The 20206-nt window shown below is 41.1% G+C and overlaps 1 protein-coding gene across 5 annotated transcripts in view; it reads left to right on the top strand.

Annotated features, from left to right (window-relative positions):
• The window catches only part of Lpin2 (lipin 2), a 71690-nt gene that overhangs the window by 12400 nt on the left and 39084 nt on the right, over positions 1 to 20206 (top strand). For 2 of the 5 annotated variants that reach the window (XM_038315233.2, XM_038315232.2), the window contains exon 1: positions 9677 to 9944. The exons of 1 other annotated variant lie outside the window; for it this stretch is intronic. In XM_038315233.2, coding sequence (XP_038171161.1) covers positions 9843 to 9944 — 102 coding nt within the window. In that variant the 5' untranslated portion in view covers positions 9677 to 9842. 2 more of the 5 variants (XM_038315236.2, XM_038315234.2) reach the window with 2 other exon arrangements.

The raw sequence follows: 20206 nt of genomic DNA, 5'->3' as shown, positions 1-20206 counted from the left end.
TGGTTCGTGAATATTTTATTTCCATATCCACATCTTTGAGTGATAGGTTTGCATGTGTGTGTATGCTGTGCTACTTTATTTTAAGAACTGTTGTCATACATGTAAAGCCAGGTTGAGTATATGTAATGGCTATTCTTTGTTGTTAATTTGACTACTTCTGAACTTAACTAAAACCCTTGTGAGGAATTTTTTTAATTAAATCATTTGAAGTGGGAAGACTAACTTTTAATCCAGATCTTCTGAGATGAGATGATCCACCTTTAATCTGGGTATGCTTCAGGGACTGGTCATGCTTGCAGCATATATCAGAACTTCATTTGTTTTTATAGCTAAAAATAATATACATTTTAATATATTCCACATTTTCCTCCATCTGTTAATGGAATGCTGTGGGTTTCTAGCCCTTCGAGTATTGTGAGTAATGGTTCCATGGACAGTTACTTACACAGTGATTTGTTGGAGTCTGTCTTCAGCCCTCTGTGCACATGGAGATGGAATGACAAGATTTTGTGGCTGTTCCCTGTCTAGCTTTCTGAGGAACCGTCAGACTATTTCCACAATGACTTAACCATTTTGCATTCCTACTAAGAACGCAGTTTTTCTGCCCTGCTGGTACTTGTCACTCAAAACATTGTGGCAGTTGTAGTGGGCAGTGAAGTGATAGCTAACTGTAGTTGGGGCTTGCATTTTGCTCATGAATCTTTTCATGTCCTTATTGATTATGTGTGTGTGTTCTTTAAAGATTTATTCAGATCCTTTATGCATATGCATGCAGCTCAGAGGACAACTTTGTGGAGTTAGTTCTTTCTGCCTTGCATGGGCTCCGGGACCCAACTCTAGTTGTCAAGCTTGCACCACAAATTCCTTACCCACTGAACCATCTCCCCAGCCATCAATAACTGTCCTTTTGATGACTTGTGGTTCTTTATCTGTTCTGGATATTAAATCAAAGATCATTTGTTAAACATTTTCATGTCGTCCTAAGTTTTCTTTTTCATGATAATACTTCTAGATATAAAATATGCCTTTAATTTTAATGAGAGAGAGCTAGTTTATCTGTGTATTTTATTTATATTCATTCATGTCATTGTAAAAAATGTTTTGGCAAGAGAGGCCAGAAGAGGGCATCAAATCCTCCCAGAATTGGAGTTACTGGCAATTGTGAGCTGCCTTGTGCGTGTTTGAAATCAAACCTGGGTCCTCTGGAAGAGCAGCCGGTGCTATTAATCACTGAGCTGTCATTCCAGCTCCTGTGACACGTCTTTGAACCTCTGAGTGAGCACATTTATTTTTCACAGATTCTAGGGATCAGAGATGAATATGTACTAAGGACTAACTAGATAAATAATGTCAGGCAAGGGGCTGGAGCATGGTTAAGAGATAAGGTTAAGAGCATGTATTGCTCTTCTAGTGGACCTGAGTTCAATTCCCAGTACCCACATGACAGCTCACAGCTGTCTATAATTAAGTCCAGGGAACTGATGTCCTCTTCTGCCCTCTGTGGGCACTAAGCACACACATTATACACACTTACATACGTGTAAGCAAAATACTAATATAAAAGAATAAAAATAATTTTAAAAAGTGATGTCAGACAGGTAGGCATGCCAATGCATAATGATAATCTGTTTCTTGCATCCTAAGAGACTGGGACTTTTGAAGTCCTCACAGCCAGAGTAAGGACTACATCTGGTAGTCACTTAAGGCTGCAAACCTCCTGTTTGTTTGTTTAGTCTTTCTTTATGAAAACAACCTTACTTGCCTTAGGTTTCCCGTGTAAGCAACTTTTACAATCTAAGCTAACACATAGCTGTGATCTTAGTCATTCATCATTCTGTGCCCTGACCCAGAAGAAATGCATGTGTGTTATAATAATCATTTGCTGAAACCAGCAGATATGGTTGAAAGTAATCTTATAAAATGAATGCCCGTAAATGTTGTATGCAATATACAGATATTACTGGTTCCTTTGTTATCTGGGTCAGTTGGGTCTGGAGGGAACAGTGACTTGATCCCTTGTAAAACTGTTAAAGATTCTGTAAAGTAGCCCTCATTTCTTCCCCCATGTGATGCTTTCTGTGCTTTTCAGTAAATACAGAGCAAAACCCTTCGTTAGGACAGACACACTGATAGAAGACACAGGAGAGCAAAGTAGAGAGTTCTCTGGGCTCACTCGTAGATGACCAAGGAAAGGTGTGTTATTGATTTCCTCCCTTCAGGAACACTGATGCATCATTGCTAACTCCTGAGTTTACTATTACTGAGTTCAAACTGATGCAACCAGATTGTGTTTTTTTAGATGATACATACATACATACGTACATACATACGCACGCACGCATATGGTTGCCATATAGTTTCCACAGACATTTAAATTATCTTGTATGCATAATCTCTCACATTAAGTTTTTTATTAAATTTTTTGGACAAAAAAAACTTGGATTGTTGGAACGACTGGTAATTTTTATAAAAATCGTATATTCCATTTCTAGAGACTGTTAATAAAACACGTTGTGTCTTGAAGAAAGAGTGAAGAGTAACACTTGTTCTGTTTCAGTACAATCCTTCCTTCTCTAAGGCGGCTCCTTGTGGATGTCTTTGCTTTCTGGATCCTGACTGTGTGCTAACATTGATGCGGTAAACTTCAGACATTGCCTGTTCTTCCCCTTTAAGAATTGCAAAGCTAGTTGAGCTGTTTGCTTCTTGACTAAATACTCCACCTTCAGTAAGGCATGCAGTTACTCCTGCCGTCTGGATTTTATTTGTCTTCATATGGATAATTATTATCTTTTGTATATACAGTTGAATATTAAAACCAAGCAGCACCTTAAGTGGCACCTTAAGGCAGGAGAATTGGCAGTTTCATGTCAGCCTGGACTGTACTGCAAACTCAAACTATATATGGTTACGTGGTAGCAAACTTAACCATGGTATTGGCATTTTCAGAGGTGCTGGACATAGTAGTGCATACCAGTAGTACCAGCAGTTACACGACGGAGACAGCAGGATCTGGAGAAATTTGAGGCCAGCTTAAGTTACTTGAAACCCTTTCTCAGCAAACCAAAAAAAAGGAAAAAATATAAACATTGTATAAGTAAATATCTTTTTGCCACCTTTTCTGCTAATTATTTTCTGAACAAGAAATGAAACTGCATGCAGGACTATGAAGTAGGAAGCAGTGATAATGGCGTGCAGATGCAGTTAGAGAGCAGATGTCTCGGAAGTGTGAAAAGAAAGTATGGGAAAGGACAGGCCACAGAAGCAGACGCTCCTCGGGTCCCGTGGCCCGTTAAGACAGCAGATCAATAACTACTTGTAGTGCCCTAACAGGGCAGCACTTCCTGGCAGCACTCATGACTCTGTTGGTTTTCAAAGCCTCCTAATACAAGGAAGAGTAAACTGTGTGGTTGCACACAGGCTCTGGAGGTGGTCTGATGTCATCCCAGTCTTCTTCACCACTGTAGCTAGCACCAGTACCTTCTCGCTGACAGTACATAGTTAAGTTTATCAGTTGTTTGTGCCCTTCACAATTTATCTTTTGTGTTCCTTCTGTGTTTACTGTTCGAATGAACTTTGTATCTGAAAGAATTACTATACCCCTTCCCATGAAACCACAAACCTGAAAGTTTATTAATGGGATTTCCAGGTTCTAAGTTCTTAGTCTATACTACAGCAGCAATCCATTTGTGGAAAAAGGAGGGTGCCTGATACTATTAATATTTCTTAAATTTTAAAAACTTAATTGTTCGAACATAGTGAAAGAAGTCATAGGAACAAAATTATGAGTTACCAGCTTTTCAGGGAGTCTAGAGACTCTCGAGATGGCAGTGTTGTGGAGAACCATCAGAGAAGGGAGTCCAGGAATGTTTTCTTTGGCCAGCACACTTTAAAAATTATATTTTAAAATTTGACAATGAGACTGTATCTCAATACTTTTTTTCTTTAGCCAGGACTCACTGTGTGGTCCAGGCTGGCCTAACTCAAGACGCTTCAGTCTCTTGAATGGTGGATCAAGGGATATGCCATCTCACCTGTTTCTGCAGAACTTCTTGTTTGTGAAATGGGATGACAGCAATACTTAGCATGTCATTCCTGTGCACCAGTGTGCAGACTAAGTTGAGATGAAAGAGCTAAAGGACATTGAAATAAAGTTTTATATAGTTAATAAGCTGTGTGTCTAGGAAAGAGCCAAGGACACCCGCCCACAAACACACCCCACTCCATCCCCTACACCCATACATTCCTCCCACACCCCCGTACCCTCATGCCCCCCACATATACCGTACATTTCCACGGACATGCACTCCCACACTCCCCACACAATTCCCACATCCTACAACACCCCCCTACACATCCACACCTCCCACACCCTACAACACCCCCCTACACATCCACACCTCCTACACCCTACAACACCCCCCCCACACACACACACTTTGCTTCCCCTGGGCAGAGGCATTCTTCATTATTTCTGGCTTTATTTTATGGTAGCATTGGCCAGAGACCATAATTCTGATCCTTAATTGGACTGTCCAGCTTCCCTCTCTTAATGGACAGACATGCTTGTATGCTGCAGCCAGGCCACTCCTCAAAAATATCAGGAGAAAGCATGACCAAGACCATTGGTCAAGAAGGATTAGAGTTCAGGGGCATGCATGCTTCAAACTTTTCAAATTGAGGTATGGACATGTAATTTTCTAAGGGTATTCCACACCACAGAAGAAATAATCTATTAACCCTTGAATATAGTAGATAAAAATATTGAGCAATCACTTTTTTATTAACCAATAGACAGCAAAGCAAAATGCAAAATGTGCTTTAATTTGTTTTTGCCAGACTGGGTGTTAAACCCAGGGCCTCATCGTGCCTACCACTGAGCTACTTCCTCAACCCCGAATGTGTTCATTTTGTATATAAATGAGTCTTGAAAGAAGTTGTTTAATCTTTGGGAATCATTTTAATAATCCTGCAGGTATCTAATACCTTCTCATGTAAAGTTTACTCAAACAACAAATACACTAGGACTAAGGAGATGACTGCAGAGCCACATAAAGACCGGGGCCTCTGGCTTCTGCTTGTGTTCTTGGAAGGGCCTGTTCACTTCTTTCTTATTACACATTCACAGTTGATGCTGTTCTGTTTAGTTTAGAGATTGAGAGAGAATTAGGAAACACCGAAATTGAGTACCATACAGCTATAACCTGCTACAGGTGACAGATGTTCGCTGACCCTGAGAGTGGTAGCTAGAGGAATTTCTCCATCAGTCTCTTCAGGTTGTTTTAATAGTTTAAATAGGGAGTTGTAACTAATTATAGCTGTATGAAGAAACTGCTTTAGTATCGACAATCTCTTCAGAATAAGCAAATCCTTATTCCAGGTGAACTGTGGTTGTTTTTTCATGAGAGTCACTTTGTCATGAGTGATCTTGAAGCCATAGAATTATTGAAGTGAAGGTTATGGAATTTTCTCTCTTTTTTTTCTTTTTCTTTTTTTCTTTTTCTCTTTTTTTTTTTTTTGAGACATGATGTCACTGTGTAGTTTAGTCTAACCTCAAATTCAAGGCAGTACTTCCTCCAGCTTCATTGTGAACTTTCGGGCATGTATCACCACATTTGCCTTGAGTTTATGGTCCTCTTTGTAATTTCCATTTAAAAATATTTTCATGATGATTTTTGGTTTTTCAAGACAGGGTTTTTCTGTAGCTTTGGAGCCTGTCCTGGAACTAGCTCTTGTAGACCAAGCTGGCCTCGAACTCACAGAGATCCGCCTGCCTCTGCCTCTCGAGTGCTGGGATTAAAGGCATGTGCCACCATCGCCCGGCTCATGATGATTTTTTTTTTAACTAATCAAAAATGCAATATTCTCTAGTTCCTTGTTAGTAAGAAAGGAAAGGATTGTTGTTCTCCAGTGTGAACACTAGAGGGCGTTCAGTCATTTTTGTTCTGAATTGAAAGGAAGACTAGCTTGTAGCCTGAAATAATTTCTGTTGAATCAACTTAATACAATTTCCTTACCTGAAATTTTATCATTTAAAGTTTCAAATAAATCTTTATTCTTGCTTAAGCACACGACAGCAGTCATGGTGGTGACTGCCTTTAATCTTAGCACTTGGGCAGGTGGATCTCTGGTTTATGTAGTGGGTCCCAGGACAGCCAATACTATAGATAGTGAGACCTTGTCTTTAAAATAAAGAAAAAGAGGTGGAGGGCAGGGGGAAGGAGAGGAAGAAGAAAGAAGCCTTCTAGAGCTAGTTGTCCCATGTACTTCTGGGGTTAATAATGCAAAAGACGACAAAGAATGTATATATGCTACCTAGCATCATTTATCACCTGTGGAATCTGGACATTGTTTTAAACTTTGTTTCTTTGAAAAGCTAAGTTTTAGGTGCTGGAGAGATGGCTCAGTGGCTGCTCTTCCAAAGGTTCTGAGTTCAATTCCCAGCATATGGTGTCTCGCGGCCATCTGTAATGAGATCTGGTGCCCTCTTCTGGCCTAAAGGCAGGCATACAGGCAAAACACTATACATAATCAATAAATCTTTAAAAAAGGGTCTTAGAGGCTTTCTTCCTGTCCCTTCCTCCTACCCTTTCCACCCAGACAGTCTCATTTTATAGCACAGACTATTGTTGAACTTGCTGTGTAGCTCAGATTCACCTCCTTCCTGAGTCAACCCCTTGAGTGCTGGGGTTGCAGGTATGCACTACCACATCCTGCGCCCCACTTTTTTGTTTTGAAAATCACTAAAGAGCTAACATAGTAGCATTTCCCTATAGTCCCAGCACTTAAGAGGCTGAGATGGTAGTATTGCTTGAGCCTGGCCTGGGCAAACTAAGGAGACCGTCCCAGGAAGTAAAAATTGGTAAAAATGCTGTGCAAAAGGAAAGTTCTCAGGTTTCAGCTGTTTGTGTTTTAAATGGGGGAGTGGGGGAGAGGAACCTCCTTTGGCCCGGGCTGGCCTCACTAACTCCCTATGTACCTGAAGATGGCGCTAGTCTTCCTGATCTCCTTCCCTTCACCTGTGTTGAGACAACAGGCATGCACCATCCCACCTGCTTTATTTGACTGCTTGCTCTGACTGCTTGCTTGGGATTGAACCCAGGATTTCCTAAGAGTTAGGTAAGCACTCCTACCAAACTGATGGAAAATGTCACCAGGTCAGTCTCAGGGGGACTGTAGGTGTATGTGCCTGGTGGTGTCATAGCTCATCATGTTCCTTTGCAGCGAGGACAGTCTGTGAGTTAGTCATCAAAACAGTGACACACAGTACTGAGGTGGGCCGGAAACCCAGCCCACTTGTGACTTGTGAGGTGAACCTTGCCCAGTCAGAGTTGCTACACCCACGGCCATTGCCCTGTGGAGTCTCCCTGCCCTTCATCTGTTGAGCTTTACCCTGTGTCAGGTCAGCCGCTCTCCTCCACCCCAGCACATCCTCTCTGGCTCTCAGCTTGGCAGTCGAAGCAAACAAAACCAAACAAAGAACTGGAAACTGAGGGAGTCATGTTCTGTACCTGTACCTTAAGTGAGTGACGTCTGGCTAATGCTTGACCTCTTCCTGGGCCTTAGCTTCCTAGTATTTAGAATAGATGGTTTTCCTCTTTTCCATCTCACGCCACCTTCTGCTTTTCTGCTTTCTGTCTACATATTCTCTTACCCATATCTATTTTCTCTGCCTCCGACTTTTCCTCACCTTAGGTGATTTCTCCTTAATCCCCCTGTTGTGTTTTGCCCCATTCTTCTTCCCGGCCTCTCATTTCTTCCTCACCTCAGAGTGAGGTTTTATTTCTCCTATCTGATGCCAGGGGCCTGGAGCTGCTGTCTGTCATGGAGGAAGAGATTGGAATTTTCCACATGCCATAACGTTCGGCCATCAAAACTCTTGTCACTTTTCTTATGAAGGAAGGAAGTTGTGTACTGATGTGTAATTAAATGGCAGGTGAATGCGGATGTATTGTCCTGACAGCAGCTGGGGAATGAATTGAATATAAGATGGGCTTTCCTATTTCTCATGTTGATGAGATTGATTTTTCACGTTTTCTTTTGTGGACAGAGTAGCACGGTACATACGTGAAGGTCAGAGGACGGTTGACGGAAGTTATTTTTAACTTTGACCGTGTGAGTTCTAGGGATGGAACTCAAGTTGTCAGGCTTGGTGAGTGAGTGCCTTTACCCACTGAGCCGCCTCCCTCTCTTCACCTTTTATTTAGTATAGCTTCATGGTATGGATCCTGATGGAGTATCGCTGTAGTTAGCATTTCCATCCCTTTCTTGGTCAAAATTTTTGTTTTAGTTGAAGTTTTAAGGTAAAAGGAAAGGTTTAATAATGTGAAGCTCATTAAATGTATGTGTATCTGCTAGTTGATTAGTTAAATACTTGCATAGGATTCCTAGAAATCCTATCATGTTCAGTTCTTTATTAGGTAAAATGTTTTGCTTGTATTTCCTCCCTCTCATAACTGTCTTACAGCCCTAAAACCAGGGGCATACAACAGAAATTGAATGTGAGCTATATATGTAATTTTAAGTTTTCTGTGAGTCCCATTATACAAAGGAGTAGAAGGTCTGGAGAGATGGCTCTTTGTGTAAGAGGGAGCCTGCTGCGCAAACACAAGGACCTGAGTTTGGGTCCCAGCACACTCACTCAAAAGCTGTATGTACAGTGTCTGTAGTACTAGCACTGCAGGGACTGAAGCAGGAGGATCACTGGAGCTTAGTGTCAGACTAACTCTAAGTTCAGCGAGAGACCCTGCCTCAAAGAAAGAAGGAAGAGCAGAGTAATACAACAGGATACCTTACTTAGTCTGTTGCATTTGTGCACATCTAAGCATGTGCACCTGATGTAGAGCCCTTAAACATACATGATGTAGAAAAATCCACAGAATCAATAAAAATACTCAGTGCAGAATATAGACTGCCGTTTCAACACACGCGCATCACAATTTTTCACCACCTTTTTAAAATACCAAATCTTTCAAATCTAGTGGCTACCTTCACTTCTAGTTTATTATAGCACTTAGTACTCACCTGCTTGCAAACTTAGTAGGCTTATGTGGCAGGAGACTATTTATAATAAACTCCAGAGTCTTAGAAAACAGCTTTAATAAAATGTTTGAACTTAAAAATCAAGTATATTTTATATGTCTGTCTATGTATGTTACATGTTTTAGGGCTTTAGAAAAGTTTGAATGAGGTTACTTTGTAGTGACATCCTGACAGCTGGCCAGGGAATACTAGACTTTAAATATTGCTTTGTCATACTCTTGAAGTCTAGTTTTGTTATTTATAGAGTGCCGAGCCAGGGCATTTTCCAGATTTGTGAGAAAGACTGGGTCATGCCAGTACAGTGGAGTAAAACTACTTAGTGGCTGGACTGTAGAAGTCTGGCTGAGCGGGAGACACAGTGATGCCATCCGAGCACATGTGCATCATTTCCTTACGTGATTGCACGAGTGCTTTCTTCCCTGGGTAGCTGTTTTTCTACAGATGAAGATGTGATTGGCTTAAGGAATCATTAACTCAATCCCTGTTCTGTGTGACGGAAGCTGTAGTTGACTGTCTTGCGATTGGGCAGGACTTGGTACCTATCAGTGTAAACACATGGCACAGCCTGCCCATGCCCCTGCTTATCTTCTTTGGAGAGATGGGGCTGAGGCATTTTGAGCAAATCTCATTGGTAAAGTTGTGTGTGCATTGCTTTTTTTTTTTTTAAAAGACCTATTTGCTTTCAGTTTTAACTACATCCCTGTCTGCAACAGTTAGCTCTTGATGGTCTACAGAATAACTTTCTGTTTGTTGGTGCCTTCACCTCTGTAGGGCCATGCTTGATAAGCCTCTTCAGTTTTAAGATGTTTTACTTAGAAGATAACAGTGAAGACGAGAAGGCTCAGGAAAGCTCATTGAGTAAAACCGCAGGTGTTTATCGTGACAAGGCCCCTCCTGGCATTCTGGTGAGTTCCATTCACCCATGCCTCCATTGCCTTGCTTGAAGCTGAATCTGGGTCGTCCAGAGGAGGACAGCACCCACTAAGTGAAAGTGGCGGCTGCTCCTTGTCTGGAAGATGTGCTGTGGTGGTGATGTTGTGTCTGTAAAGGGTTCTGTAGCTGAGTGCTTGGCCACCCGCTCTCCCTCTTGTCTTTAAGCCATTTATTCTGTTTCTTGGTATTTAGTAACTTCCTGCCTAAAGAATGTGGTTGCTTTAAACTGAGAACTCGCTTACAGCTAGATTTCAAAGATGTGTATTGAGCTCTGTTCTTGCACCTTAGGGTAGTAGTTGAGGGACTAGAAGTCACTTCAGTTTTATGGTTTTTTTATTGTCCTGGTCAAATCTCCTGTAGGCTAAGCTACTATTTGAAACTGGCTTTTGTTTGGGTATGTGATACAAAAGAGTGACTGTAGGCTTTCCCTCTTGTGACTATAAACAAACAAAAAATGCTGAAGGGGGAGTTAAGTTTGAATGTTTTTAATCTAATTTTCTCTTGCTACAAGGTACAAACTCGAACACAGCTTGTAAAGTTGAGTTCTAAAAGAGTCTGCTTTAAGGAAATAAAGTTAGGCGATATGAAGCTATTATCATTTAACTCTGCCCATGGAGCCTTAGAAAGCAATGCATTAAATGCTTATTTTTAGTTTATTTAATTGTTTTTGTTTTGCACCTGGATCCTCATATATAGCGCAGGCAGGCTGACTATGCATATATTGTCCTGGAACTTACCATCTTCCTGCTCTAGCTCTTCTGAGTGCTGGAATAACGCATTTGTGCCATAAAGCCCGGCTTAAATCCTTATTTTCAAGTGAGGCCGGGGCTAGCTAATTTTAGATCAGGTACTCGGAAGCTCCAAATGAAGGTATTGGTGTTGCCTTGTGCCTTCTCCTTTAATTTAAATTACCTTGATTTCTTTTTTAAAAAAAGCATATGTAGCATGAAGTCAACAAAAACAAGATTACTTCTGAAATCTGTTAACCTAGTTGATTTTAGTGTTAAAAGTCTATAAGAATGTTTGTGTCCCCTTAGGGGTTTTACCATAGTCTATGTGATACTTGCTTCTGGATCTGAGATCACTGGTGTCCATATGCAGATGTTTCACTTGCTTGTAACAGCATTATTTGAATATGAATACAAGTCAGATGCTACTGTGGGGGGCAATTTTATTTTGAACTCTCTGTTGTAATATACAGGATACATACATATCAATTTGTGCACATTAGTCTTAAACATCAGAGGAAAGAATGTGACCAGACTTAATTCTCTGTGAAGTATTTCTAAAAATCACTTAACCAGCACACAGATCTGACTGTATTGCTGTACAAGTTCTTAGACGTCATGCTGCTTGTATGTTTCAAAGGGAAATCAAAGGTGTTTGCTTAGGCTTCGTTTTCTTAACAGTCCCCTTTGCCATTGATGTTCCCTGAGTCACCACCCCACCCTAAGAGAATTTTCTTAATGGCCAGTAGCTGGCATACTAGATTTGGTATCTGCTTGGTAAGCTATAATGATTATCTAGGCGTTTGACTTTCGAATGAACCTGGGTGTGTGCAGTAAAGAATCCTGGCTTTTAAACTAACCAGAGCTCTAAGTGTTGAACCAGGCGTACGGACAGATGGATAAGAAGACAAGAAGCCCCCCTTCCTGGCTACCAGACTTATTGAGGAAGTGGGTTTGGAGTTACATTTTATAAGTGTGGTCTTTGCGCTCTCTCCCGCCAGCCAGTACTTTGATAAGCTGAGGTTTCTCCACCTTAACCCCTTATGTTTTAGAACTAGTTCTGGGTATTTGCTAGCCCAGCAGAGGTCGTTGCACCTGAGAGAGTATTCTAGAATACTTGCCTAAAGTGTGTTGTGACAAAACCTCAGGCTGCTAGCTTGGTCTTGAAAGAATTGGACACAACTCTCTGAAGGGTCCAAAGTTAAAATATTACCCTTTTGGGAAAGCATTTATTTTTCACTGTTTATGTATTCTAGCGTAATTCTACTACGTTACAAAATCTACAAAGTTCTGGGAAAGGAAACTATAGGCTTACATAGAGTTTCTGTGTGTGATATTGCTCTTTACCTAATTGAAAACAGGGCAGTTTTTGTTATTTTCCATTGTTTCATGTCATATTCTCGAACATTTCTTTCCCTCGTCCTTGAATCCAATTTTGTACTTCAGAGGAATTATCTAAATTTCTTATATAAGGCATCCTGGCTTGTTATTTTTTCTTCCAAAAAATGGTAAAGTAGTCCTGCTGATGTTATTTTTTTTTTTAAGAGTAACATCTTAGCTCCAATGAAGTCTTGTTCCTTGTTGCCTTTGGTGGACCATCTTAGCATTAGCAACTTTCCATCCGGAGGGAGCTTAACTAGGAATCTGGTATCAAGTATGGCTTGAAATGCAGAAGCAGAAGATGGTGAGTTTGAGGCCAACCTGGGATACCTGGTGAAACTGTCTCAAAATGAAAAACAAACAAAAAAGAGATAAAGAAAAATCACCTAAAATTACCCCTGAAGAGAGAGTTGTATAACCTCAGAACTGTTATCACCTGCAGAGATTGACCTGAAGGCTGAGGGGACTGAAAATAGGCAGATCTCCTTCTGGGTCCAAGGGCACAAGAGAATGGGATTGAAGAAGCCATCAGCCATTTATACTCTCACATGCTAACAAAACACAGCCCATAGCCACTGCAGACTGAAATTATACGGGAAGAAAAGCATCTCTTTCAAGGACAGTGAAGCAGGAAGTGTCTCCTTCAACTTTGGGAACTATAACTTGCCTCTGATCCTCAACTTGAAATACTGTGACATTTTCGAGTCACATGAAGAATGCACAAGTACTGTATTCTGGCCCTAGGGCCTCCTCAAGCATTTCTGATGTGCGCCAGAGCCTGAACCCAGGGTGTGGGATCCCTGCTGAGTTCTGCTGCACTTTCCTTTGTGTAGTGCATAAATGGGTTTATCAAACAGAAACAGTAGGGGGTCTAAGAACTAGTTTTTGTTTTGTTTTTAGCACAAAAAAGTACATTTTCTGTTTCAGAACCCCCTGTCTGGTTGCCACATGCCCTCAGTCTCTCCCAGCCTTCCTACTCTCCCCAGTTTCCGTAGATTCCTGTTCAGTGAGTGCTGAGCAGACATGCTGCTCCCCAGTTTCCATAGATTCCTGTTCAGTGAGTGCTGAGCAGACATGCTGTTGGTCTGGTGTCGTGACACAATTAGATTGGGGCATATGTTTTTGACAGAAATACCACAGAAGTGATTCATCTTTTTAGTGAGTTATCTCTTGATTATTTGATGGTAGTATCTGCAGAGCCCTGCACTATAAAACAGTTGTTTTCCTTTTATGTAAAAGTGTGGCTTGGGGACAGTAGTCAGAGAATGTTCAGGTGTTCTGCTTCCCTTTAAACTTGTTTTTAAAATACAACCAGGTTGCCCAAACAAATAACAAACTCAGAATTTCACCAAAACCAGATGTGTTTTAGTTTTAAGTGTCGTTTTCTTTCTAAAGCAGACACCGTTCTGTCAGACTTATTGATAATACAATCCTTAGCCGCGAGCTCTCGAGAATGTCACTGAACTTTGGGCCTGCAAGTGTTCTAGCTGCCTTGTTAGTGGAAGTGTTATGTACCCTTTAAACCCTATTGGCAATTCATGTAGCTCGTTGCTATCTGAGCCTTTTCAGGCTACCATCAGATTCTGGGGAAGGGCTATCAACCCACAGAATTCACACAGTTGTACAGTTTTTCAGCGTCAGCTTCACTTAGCTGTAGTATTTAACTAAGGCTCTCTTCAAGGGGATGAGAGAGGGTGAGAAAATGGAAGACAGGAAGATAAATGAGATTGAATGTATCATTTTCTGGGCCTACAACCTACATGAATGTTAGTCTGTACCTAGGCTGAGACTGTATTTTGACTATAAAAGAATCATATTGATTCTTGACTTAGAGGTCAGTGCATAAATAGAATTTCCAGTAGAGAAGGATGTTTCAAAAGAAATTGTAAATTATACTACCAGCATATTTGGTTGTTATCCCTGAGGTAGAGAATATGGGTGTAGAAATAGCTTACTAAAATTGGGTGACTTTATGTGAAAGCCAAGGATTGGACTTCTGTGTTTATCTTGGAGATCTTATGGTTATCAATGATCACTACAAAAATAGGTTAGTTGTACAATTATCATATTGTAGTAGAAGGTTTTAAGATAGGGTGCCGGGGAAGAAAGTTGAGAACTTGTCCCTTGAAATATATATTTCTGTCTGGCAGTGGTGGCACACACCTTCAATCCCAGCACATGGGAGGCAGAGGCAGGTGGATCTCTGAGTTTGAGGCCAACGTGGTCTACAGAGTGGGTTTCAGTACAGCCAGGGCTACATACACATACAGAAAGCCTGTGTTGAAAAACAAAGCACACACATACAAATAAATGTTATTTCTGATCATAACATTATATCTAAGCCTACTGGTAATAAGAGGCATGTCTTTAATATATACTACCATGTGGAGAATCTTCATAGCCTTCTAAAGCCTTTTGAAATTTCTTCCTACACACATCTCAGTAAGTTCTTAAATAAAGGGAAAAAAGATAGTGAGTGGCATGTCAGGACACTCGACTGGACCTGTTTCTCTGTAGCTGCCTATCCTCTGTGGGCCCTGGTTTTCATACCTAATACAGTCCATGACTTACACCTTGTCTGATGGTGAGAGTAAAATACTCTTTGGGTCATGTGATTTGTCATGGATGTACATGAAGTATGTTTGACTTGTGAGTAAATGAAGAATTTGCACTTTGACCATTAGGTGCACATCTCACATAGGAACATGAAGTACAGTTAAACAAGTAAACTCATTTTGAAAATAATTTGAGAAGAGATTTCTTTTAACAAGAAACTCCCCTGAGATTTTAAGATACTGTTCTGCTTTGGGCGTGGTCTCATGAACTATAAATGCTGCAGATGAAAAGCGTGCGCGGACCCCTTGGCTCCTGGACTCTCCAGTTCCCCGCTCACACAGGGGACTGCTGATCACTGCTTTTTATGTGAGTCTGCCCCTAAATAAATAAACCTTTATTATACTCCATTCTGGGCTAGCGTGGGACTATTTTACTATAAATTGCAACAGACCACCTTAAATAAATCTAAACAGTTGCTACAAAAAGTTTTCATACCTACTTCTTAGCAGTGCAGTCCCACTCCTAAGTGTTTAACCAAATAAAATTCTTTACACAAATATTTGTGTTGGCTTTACCTTGTAATTGTCAAGAACTAGGGACACCCAGGGCAACCACAGAACAGCATGTAATAGGAGCAGACAGCTAACTGAGCACGCCTTTAATCCGCACTCCAGAGGCAGAGGCAGAGGCAGACGGAGCTCTTCTGTGAGTTCTAGGCTAGCCACTTCTACACAGTAAGTTTGAGGGCAGCCAAGACTACAAAGTGAGATTCTGTCTCTGAAAAAAATAATAAAATAAACCCACAACAGTAAACTACTAATGCATATAACACAGTTAAAAACAATCTTAGGTGCATTGTGCTAAATACAAGAAATCACTACATATTCCATGATTCTATTTGTGTATTTGTCAGGAAAAGACAAGACTGAGGGCAGAAAACATGCTGGGAAGTAGGATGGGAGGGCTTATCACAGAGGGGCATAGGGGACTTAGAGGAGACAGCAGTCTGATTGTTTATATATTGATTACTAAGATTATGTAAGTGCTTACTTAAAATACACAGTATCCCAACACCCACGTAACACCTGACAGTCTTCTGGCCTCTGCACACCTCCATACAGACACTTATACACATATAAACAAATATTACGAAAGAATGAATTTTATTATATGTAAAGTTTATTTTGAATAGCCCCAAGTACAGATGTTTAAAATCTTAAAATTATGTTTCAAAACAGATTCAATATAAACATTTAGCTAAAAATCTTCTTATGCAGATAATCATTCCATTGGCTGATTTAATAAAAATTTGATAATAATAGCTTTCAAAATCTTAAAATCCATTACATATCCTAGTAATTTTACTTCTGTTTTGTTTTGTTTTTCAAGACAGCATTTCCAAGTAGCTATGGAGCCATTCCTGGAACTCGCTCTGTAGACCAGGCTGGCCTCAAACTCACAGAGATCCACCTGCCTCTACCTCCTGAGTGCTGGGATTAAAGACGTGCGCCACTGCCGCCTGGTATGTAATTTTATTTCTTACATTTCTCCTTATTATTAGCCAAGTTAGATGTTCTCTGTAACAGCATTGGTAACCTGTTACAGTGGACGTGAAGACCAGGAGTATTTAAGTTGAGAGATTTGAGCTAAATTATAAGACATTGTTCTGCAGGTGGAAATGAGAAAAATGGAGTGAAAACATAGGTAGGGACATAATTTAATTATATGGCGCTACACTAGCATCAAACGGGGATGGGGAGAAAAGGGAGCAAATGCCTCCATGACCCATGCACCCTCAGCAGTACCAGGTTCACGATCTTGTCCACCATGCTCCTTTACTCCCCACTCCCCTTCTTTCTCTCTTTGCTCTTTTGGTCTTTGACTTTAATTTTTTATTATTTTTATCTGTATATTTTGTGTACCGTGCTTACAGACCAGAAAAGGGTGTTGGATCCCTAGAGCTGGCGTTAGAGGCAGTTGTGAGGCACCTGATAGGGTTCTGGCAGCTGAACTCATGTCCGTCAGAAAGGCAGAAAATTCCTTAGCCACGGAGCCTTTCTCTACCCCCATCTTTTGTTATTTTTGAGACAGGGTCTCATGTAGCCCATGCTAGCCTAGAACTCACTATCGACTCTGATTTCAAACTCCTGATCCATCTGCCTCCAGCTCCCAAGTGCTAGGTAGATGATAGGTATTTGCCCCAGTGCCTGGTCTACTGTGTTCTTAAGATACACAGTCTGTTGTGAATATACTTTCCTACTTGATCCCATTTCTTCCTTATTCAGGAGGTCTGAAACAAGGATTTGCTCTTTTTATAAAATAGCAGATGGAGAGGAAAACTGGTATTGGATTTTGAAAAATTGACCTGAAAATTATTGGACAAGTGACAAGGTGAAGAGATAAAAGTTGAGGGTTTTTGAAGGTGAAATCAGTGATCTTTTGTGGTTCGTTCTTTACCTGCTGAGAAGCTGAAGCAAGCCGTAGGGCCACTACTGGGGAAAGAATGTGCATTGCTATAGTGGCAAAGTATTTTTTTCCTCTTTGTGAGCCTTACTGTCTTATTGTTCTATTGCTGTAACGAGACACCATGACCAGGCAACTCTTACAAGAGAAAGCATATAATTGGGGGCGGCTTACATTTTCAGGGGTTTAGTCCATTATCATCATGGCAGGGAGCATGGTGGCATGCACAGACATGGTGCTGGAGAAGTAGCCGAGAGCTCTACATCCAGATCCTCAGGCAGCAGGAAGAGAGGAACACTGGGCCAAGCTTGGGCTTTTGAAACCTAAAGGCCCACCCCCAGTGACACACTTCTTCCAACAAGGTTACACTTGCTCCAGCAAGGCCATACCTCTTATCCTTCAAGTAGTCCCACTCCATAGTGACCAAGCATTTGAATTTATGAGCCCTGTGGGGGCCATTCTTACTCAAACCACCACTCTTACTCAGCTGAACCTAGCTAATCTATTGTATAGATAGTGAAGTGGCCAGTGTAAAAGATAGACCTCAGTAGTAATGTTTTCTACTCCCTTAAGGAAATAGATTGTAGTGAGTGTTATGTTGCACACTGTAATCTCATCACTCAAGGCTGCAGCAGAAGAATCCCAAATTAACTTACACCATAAACCTAGTCAGTGTAAACCCTGCCTTTCCAAACAGAGCATGAGAAAATACGCTTTGATGGAGTCGTAGTTTGTCACCTTGCTTAAGGCTCTCTGTCTTACCATTAAAAGAAGAAACACAAATAGACTGGTAGCTAGCTCAGTGGTAGATTGCTTGACTAGCATATGAAGGACCTGGCTTCAATTTCCAACACGACTAACTTTTTTAAGTAGGCAGCACCTCTGCTAGTTGCACTTGAGCTGTTTGCATGCTAGTTTTACCAGTTGGTTTTTGAAGGGAATATAACAGAGGCCTGGGCTTTTGAAACCTCAGCTATAACAGTGTGGGCATGTGCATATCTTTTGGTAGACTTTAGAAACGGACTCCAAGCAGTCCAGGCAAACAGAAATTTAAATTTAGGAGAGACGCTGAGAGGGCAAAAAGTGGCTACATGCAATCTCATTTCTAGACATATCCCAACTCAGGTGACTCAGTGTCTGCTTGTTGTGACTCTGCATACATTTAAGAATGTATTTAACCGAATTAGGCACATCTCCCCACCCCCACCAGTCAACTGATAGCAGTGCTTCTGCAGGCTCAGTTGCAGAGGAACTTCATCCCTGTGTTTGAGAATATTTCTTGTTTGTTTTTTTAAAAATATTTTTATGTCTGTAAGTGTTTTGCCTATATGTAAGTTTGTACATCCCCGGTGCCCAAAGAGTCCAGAAGGAAGGCATCACATCCTCTGTAACGGAAGTTACTGCTAGTTGTCAGCCATCATATGGATGTTGGGAATTGAACCCAGGTGCTCTGGAAGAGCAGTATATGCTCTATGACCTCTGAGCCATCCTGAAGGCAGAATTTTTCGTCAGGACTAGCAGCTTCCCAAATAACCACACGGAGACTTAGAATTTGTTATAAATGCTTGGCCAGTAGCTTAGGCTTGTTACTGACTAGTTCTTTCTCACAACTTAAATTTACTCATATTTCTTACGTACACTGTACCACGTGGAGGTGCGTTTTTTCAGCACGGCATTATTCATCTTACCTTCCTCTGCATCTGGCTGAGGGCTCTGCCTTTCTTCCCCGTGCTTTCTTTTTGCCTACAAGTCCTGGCTGGCCTACATGCCTAACTATTGTCCAGTTAACCCTTTATTAAACCAATGAGAGCAACAAATACTGACAGTGTACAAAAAGACTGTTCTACAGTACCGTCTCGAGTTTTTTGTGAATGATGAAATCACTGTAATATAGGGACCAGCCCTGTTTTTACTTTGATTCAGCTATTGCATCACATGTGCTTTTAAACTGTCTTTCTTCCATGGTGAGGTGGCTCAATGGGTAAAATGCTTGCCTTGCAAAATGAGGGCCTGAGTTTGGACCCTACTCAGCCTTTGTAAAATCAAGACACATTAGCACACAATTTTTAATCCCAGCACTCCTATAACGAGGTGAGAAGTAGAGACAGAAGAATTTTCAGAAGCTCATGGACCAGCCAGCCTGCATAAGCAGCAGTGAATGAGGGAAATTGTCTCAAATTAGGTAGAAGGCAAGGGATACACCCAAGGTTGTCCTCAGCATATGTGCACACCTGCACTCATATAAATATACACACATACACTTTTTAAAATGCAAATTAAGTTTCATTTGCCATAAAATGGTCAGGTCAACCCCATTGAGATTTCAGTCAGACATTGGAGTATAGAGTATGCCTTAGAGAACGAGATCTACAGCCTCAGAACTTGGTTTTTCTATAAGTATAATCAAGATTAAGAGGGGAAGGTTACAAGACTAGAGCCTGCAGGGAGTTTCTGAGCCTAGGTGTTGGTCAGAACCATAACAGACCCTTAAGACCCCACTGCAGCTCTTTATAGTAGGTCTTATGTGGTGGGTCTGACGCTCTTTCAGATGCCTGAGAACCACTCTGAGAAACACAGACCTAGAGCATAGTCCTTGCTGCTTTCCTTCAGTTAGAGGAAAAGAGAAGTGAGAAGCTGCACGGATCCTCCAAGCACACCTCTAACTGGCTAAAGCCTGTTCTCCCAGGAGGTGTGCTTGGAGACCCAGACACAGCTCAAGGATTCTAAAGCTCCCCTGTGAGAAAGGCACAGAACAGTGCCTAGGGCTCTACATGTTGTTCGTCCGTTTTATGACAGGCTAATTGCAGAAGTAGCAAAGATTAACAGAGACTCTTGGCATTCACATGGGGCTGACTCCCTAACCTGGCTTACCTTCATAATTAGTCATTAAGTGCTTTTGTAATTGAAGGGGAGTTCTATTTTAGAAAACGGCTGGAATGGTAAGAATTTTGATCGTGTATAGTAATTCTTTAAATTAATAGTATAAATGGTAAGAATTTTGATCGTGTATAGTAATTCTTTAAACCTTAACGGGAAGTCCCCGCCACATCTGCCCCTTTTGTGCCCATCTAATCAGATTGGGGCACTCACTGATGCTTGCTGCATCC

This window comes from Arvicola amphibius, chromosome 18 (assembly GCF_903992535.2).
Source record: "Arvicola amphibius chromosome 18, mArvAmp1.2, whole genome shotgun sequence".
NCBI classification, from domain to species: domain Eukaryota; kingdom Metazoa; phylum Chordata; class Mammalia; order Rodentia; family Cricetidae; genus Arvicola; species Arvicola amphibius.
Note: the sequence above shows the minus strand (reverse complement) of the source record. Positions and strands in the feature narration are given on the sequence as shown.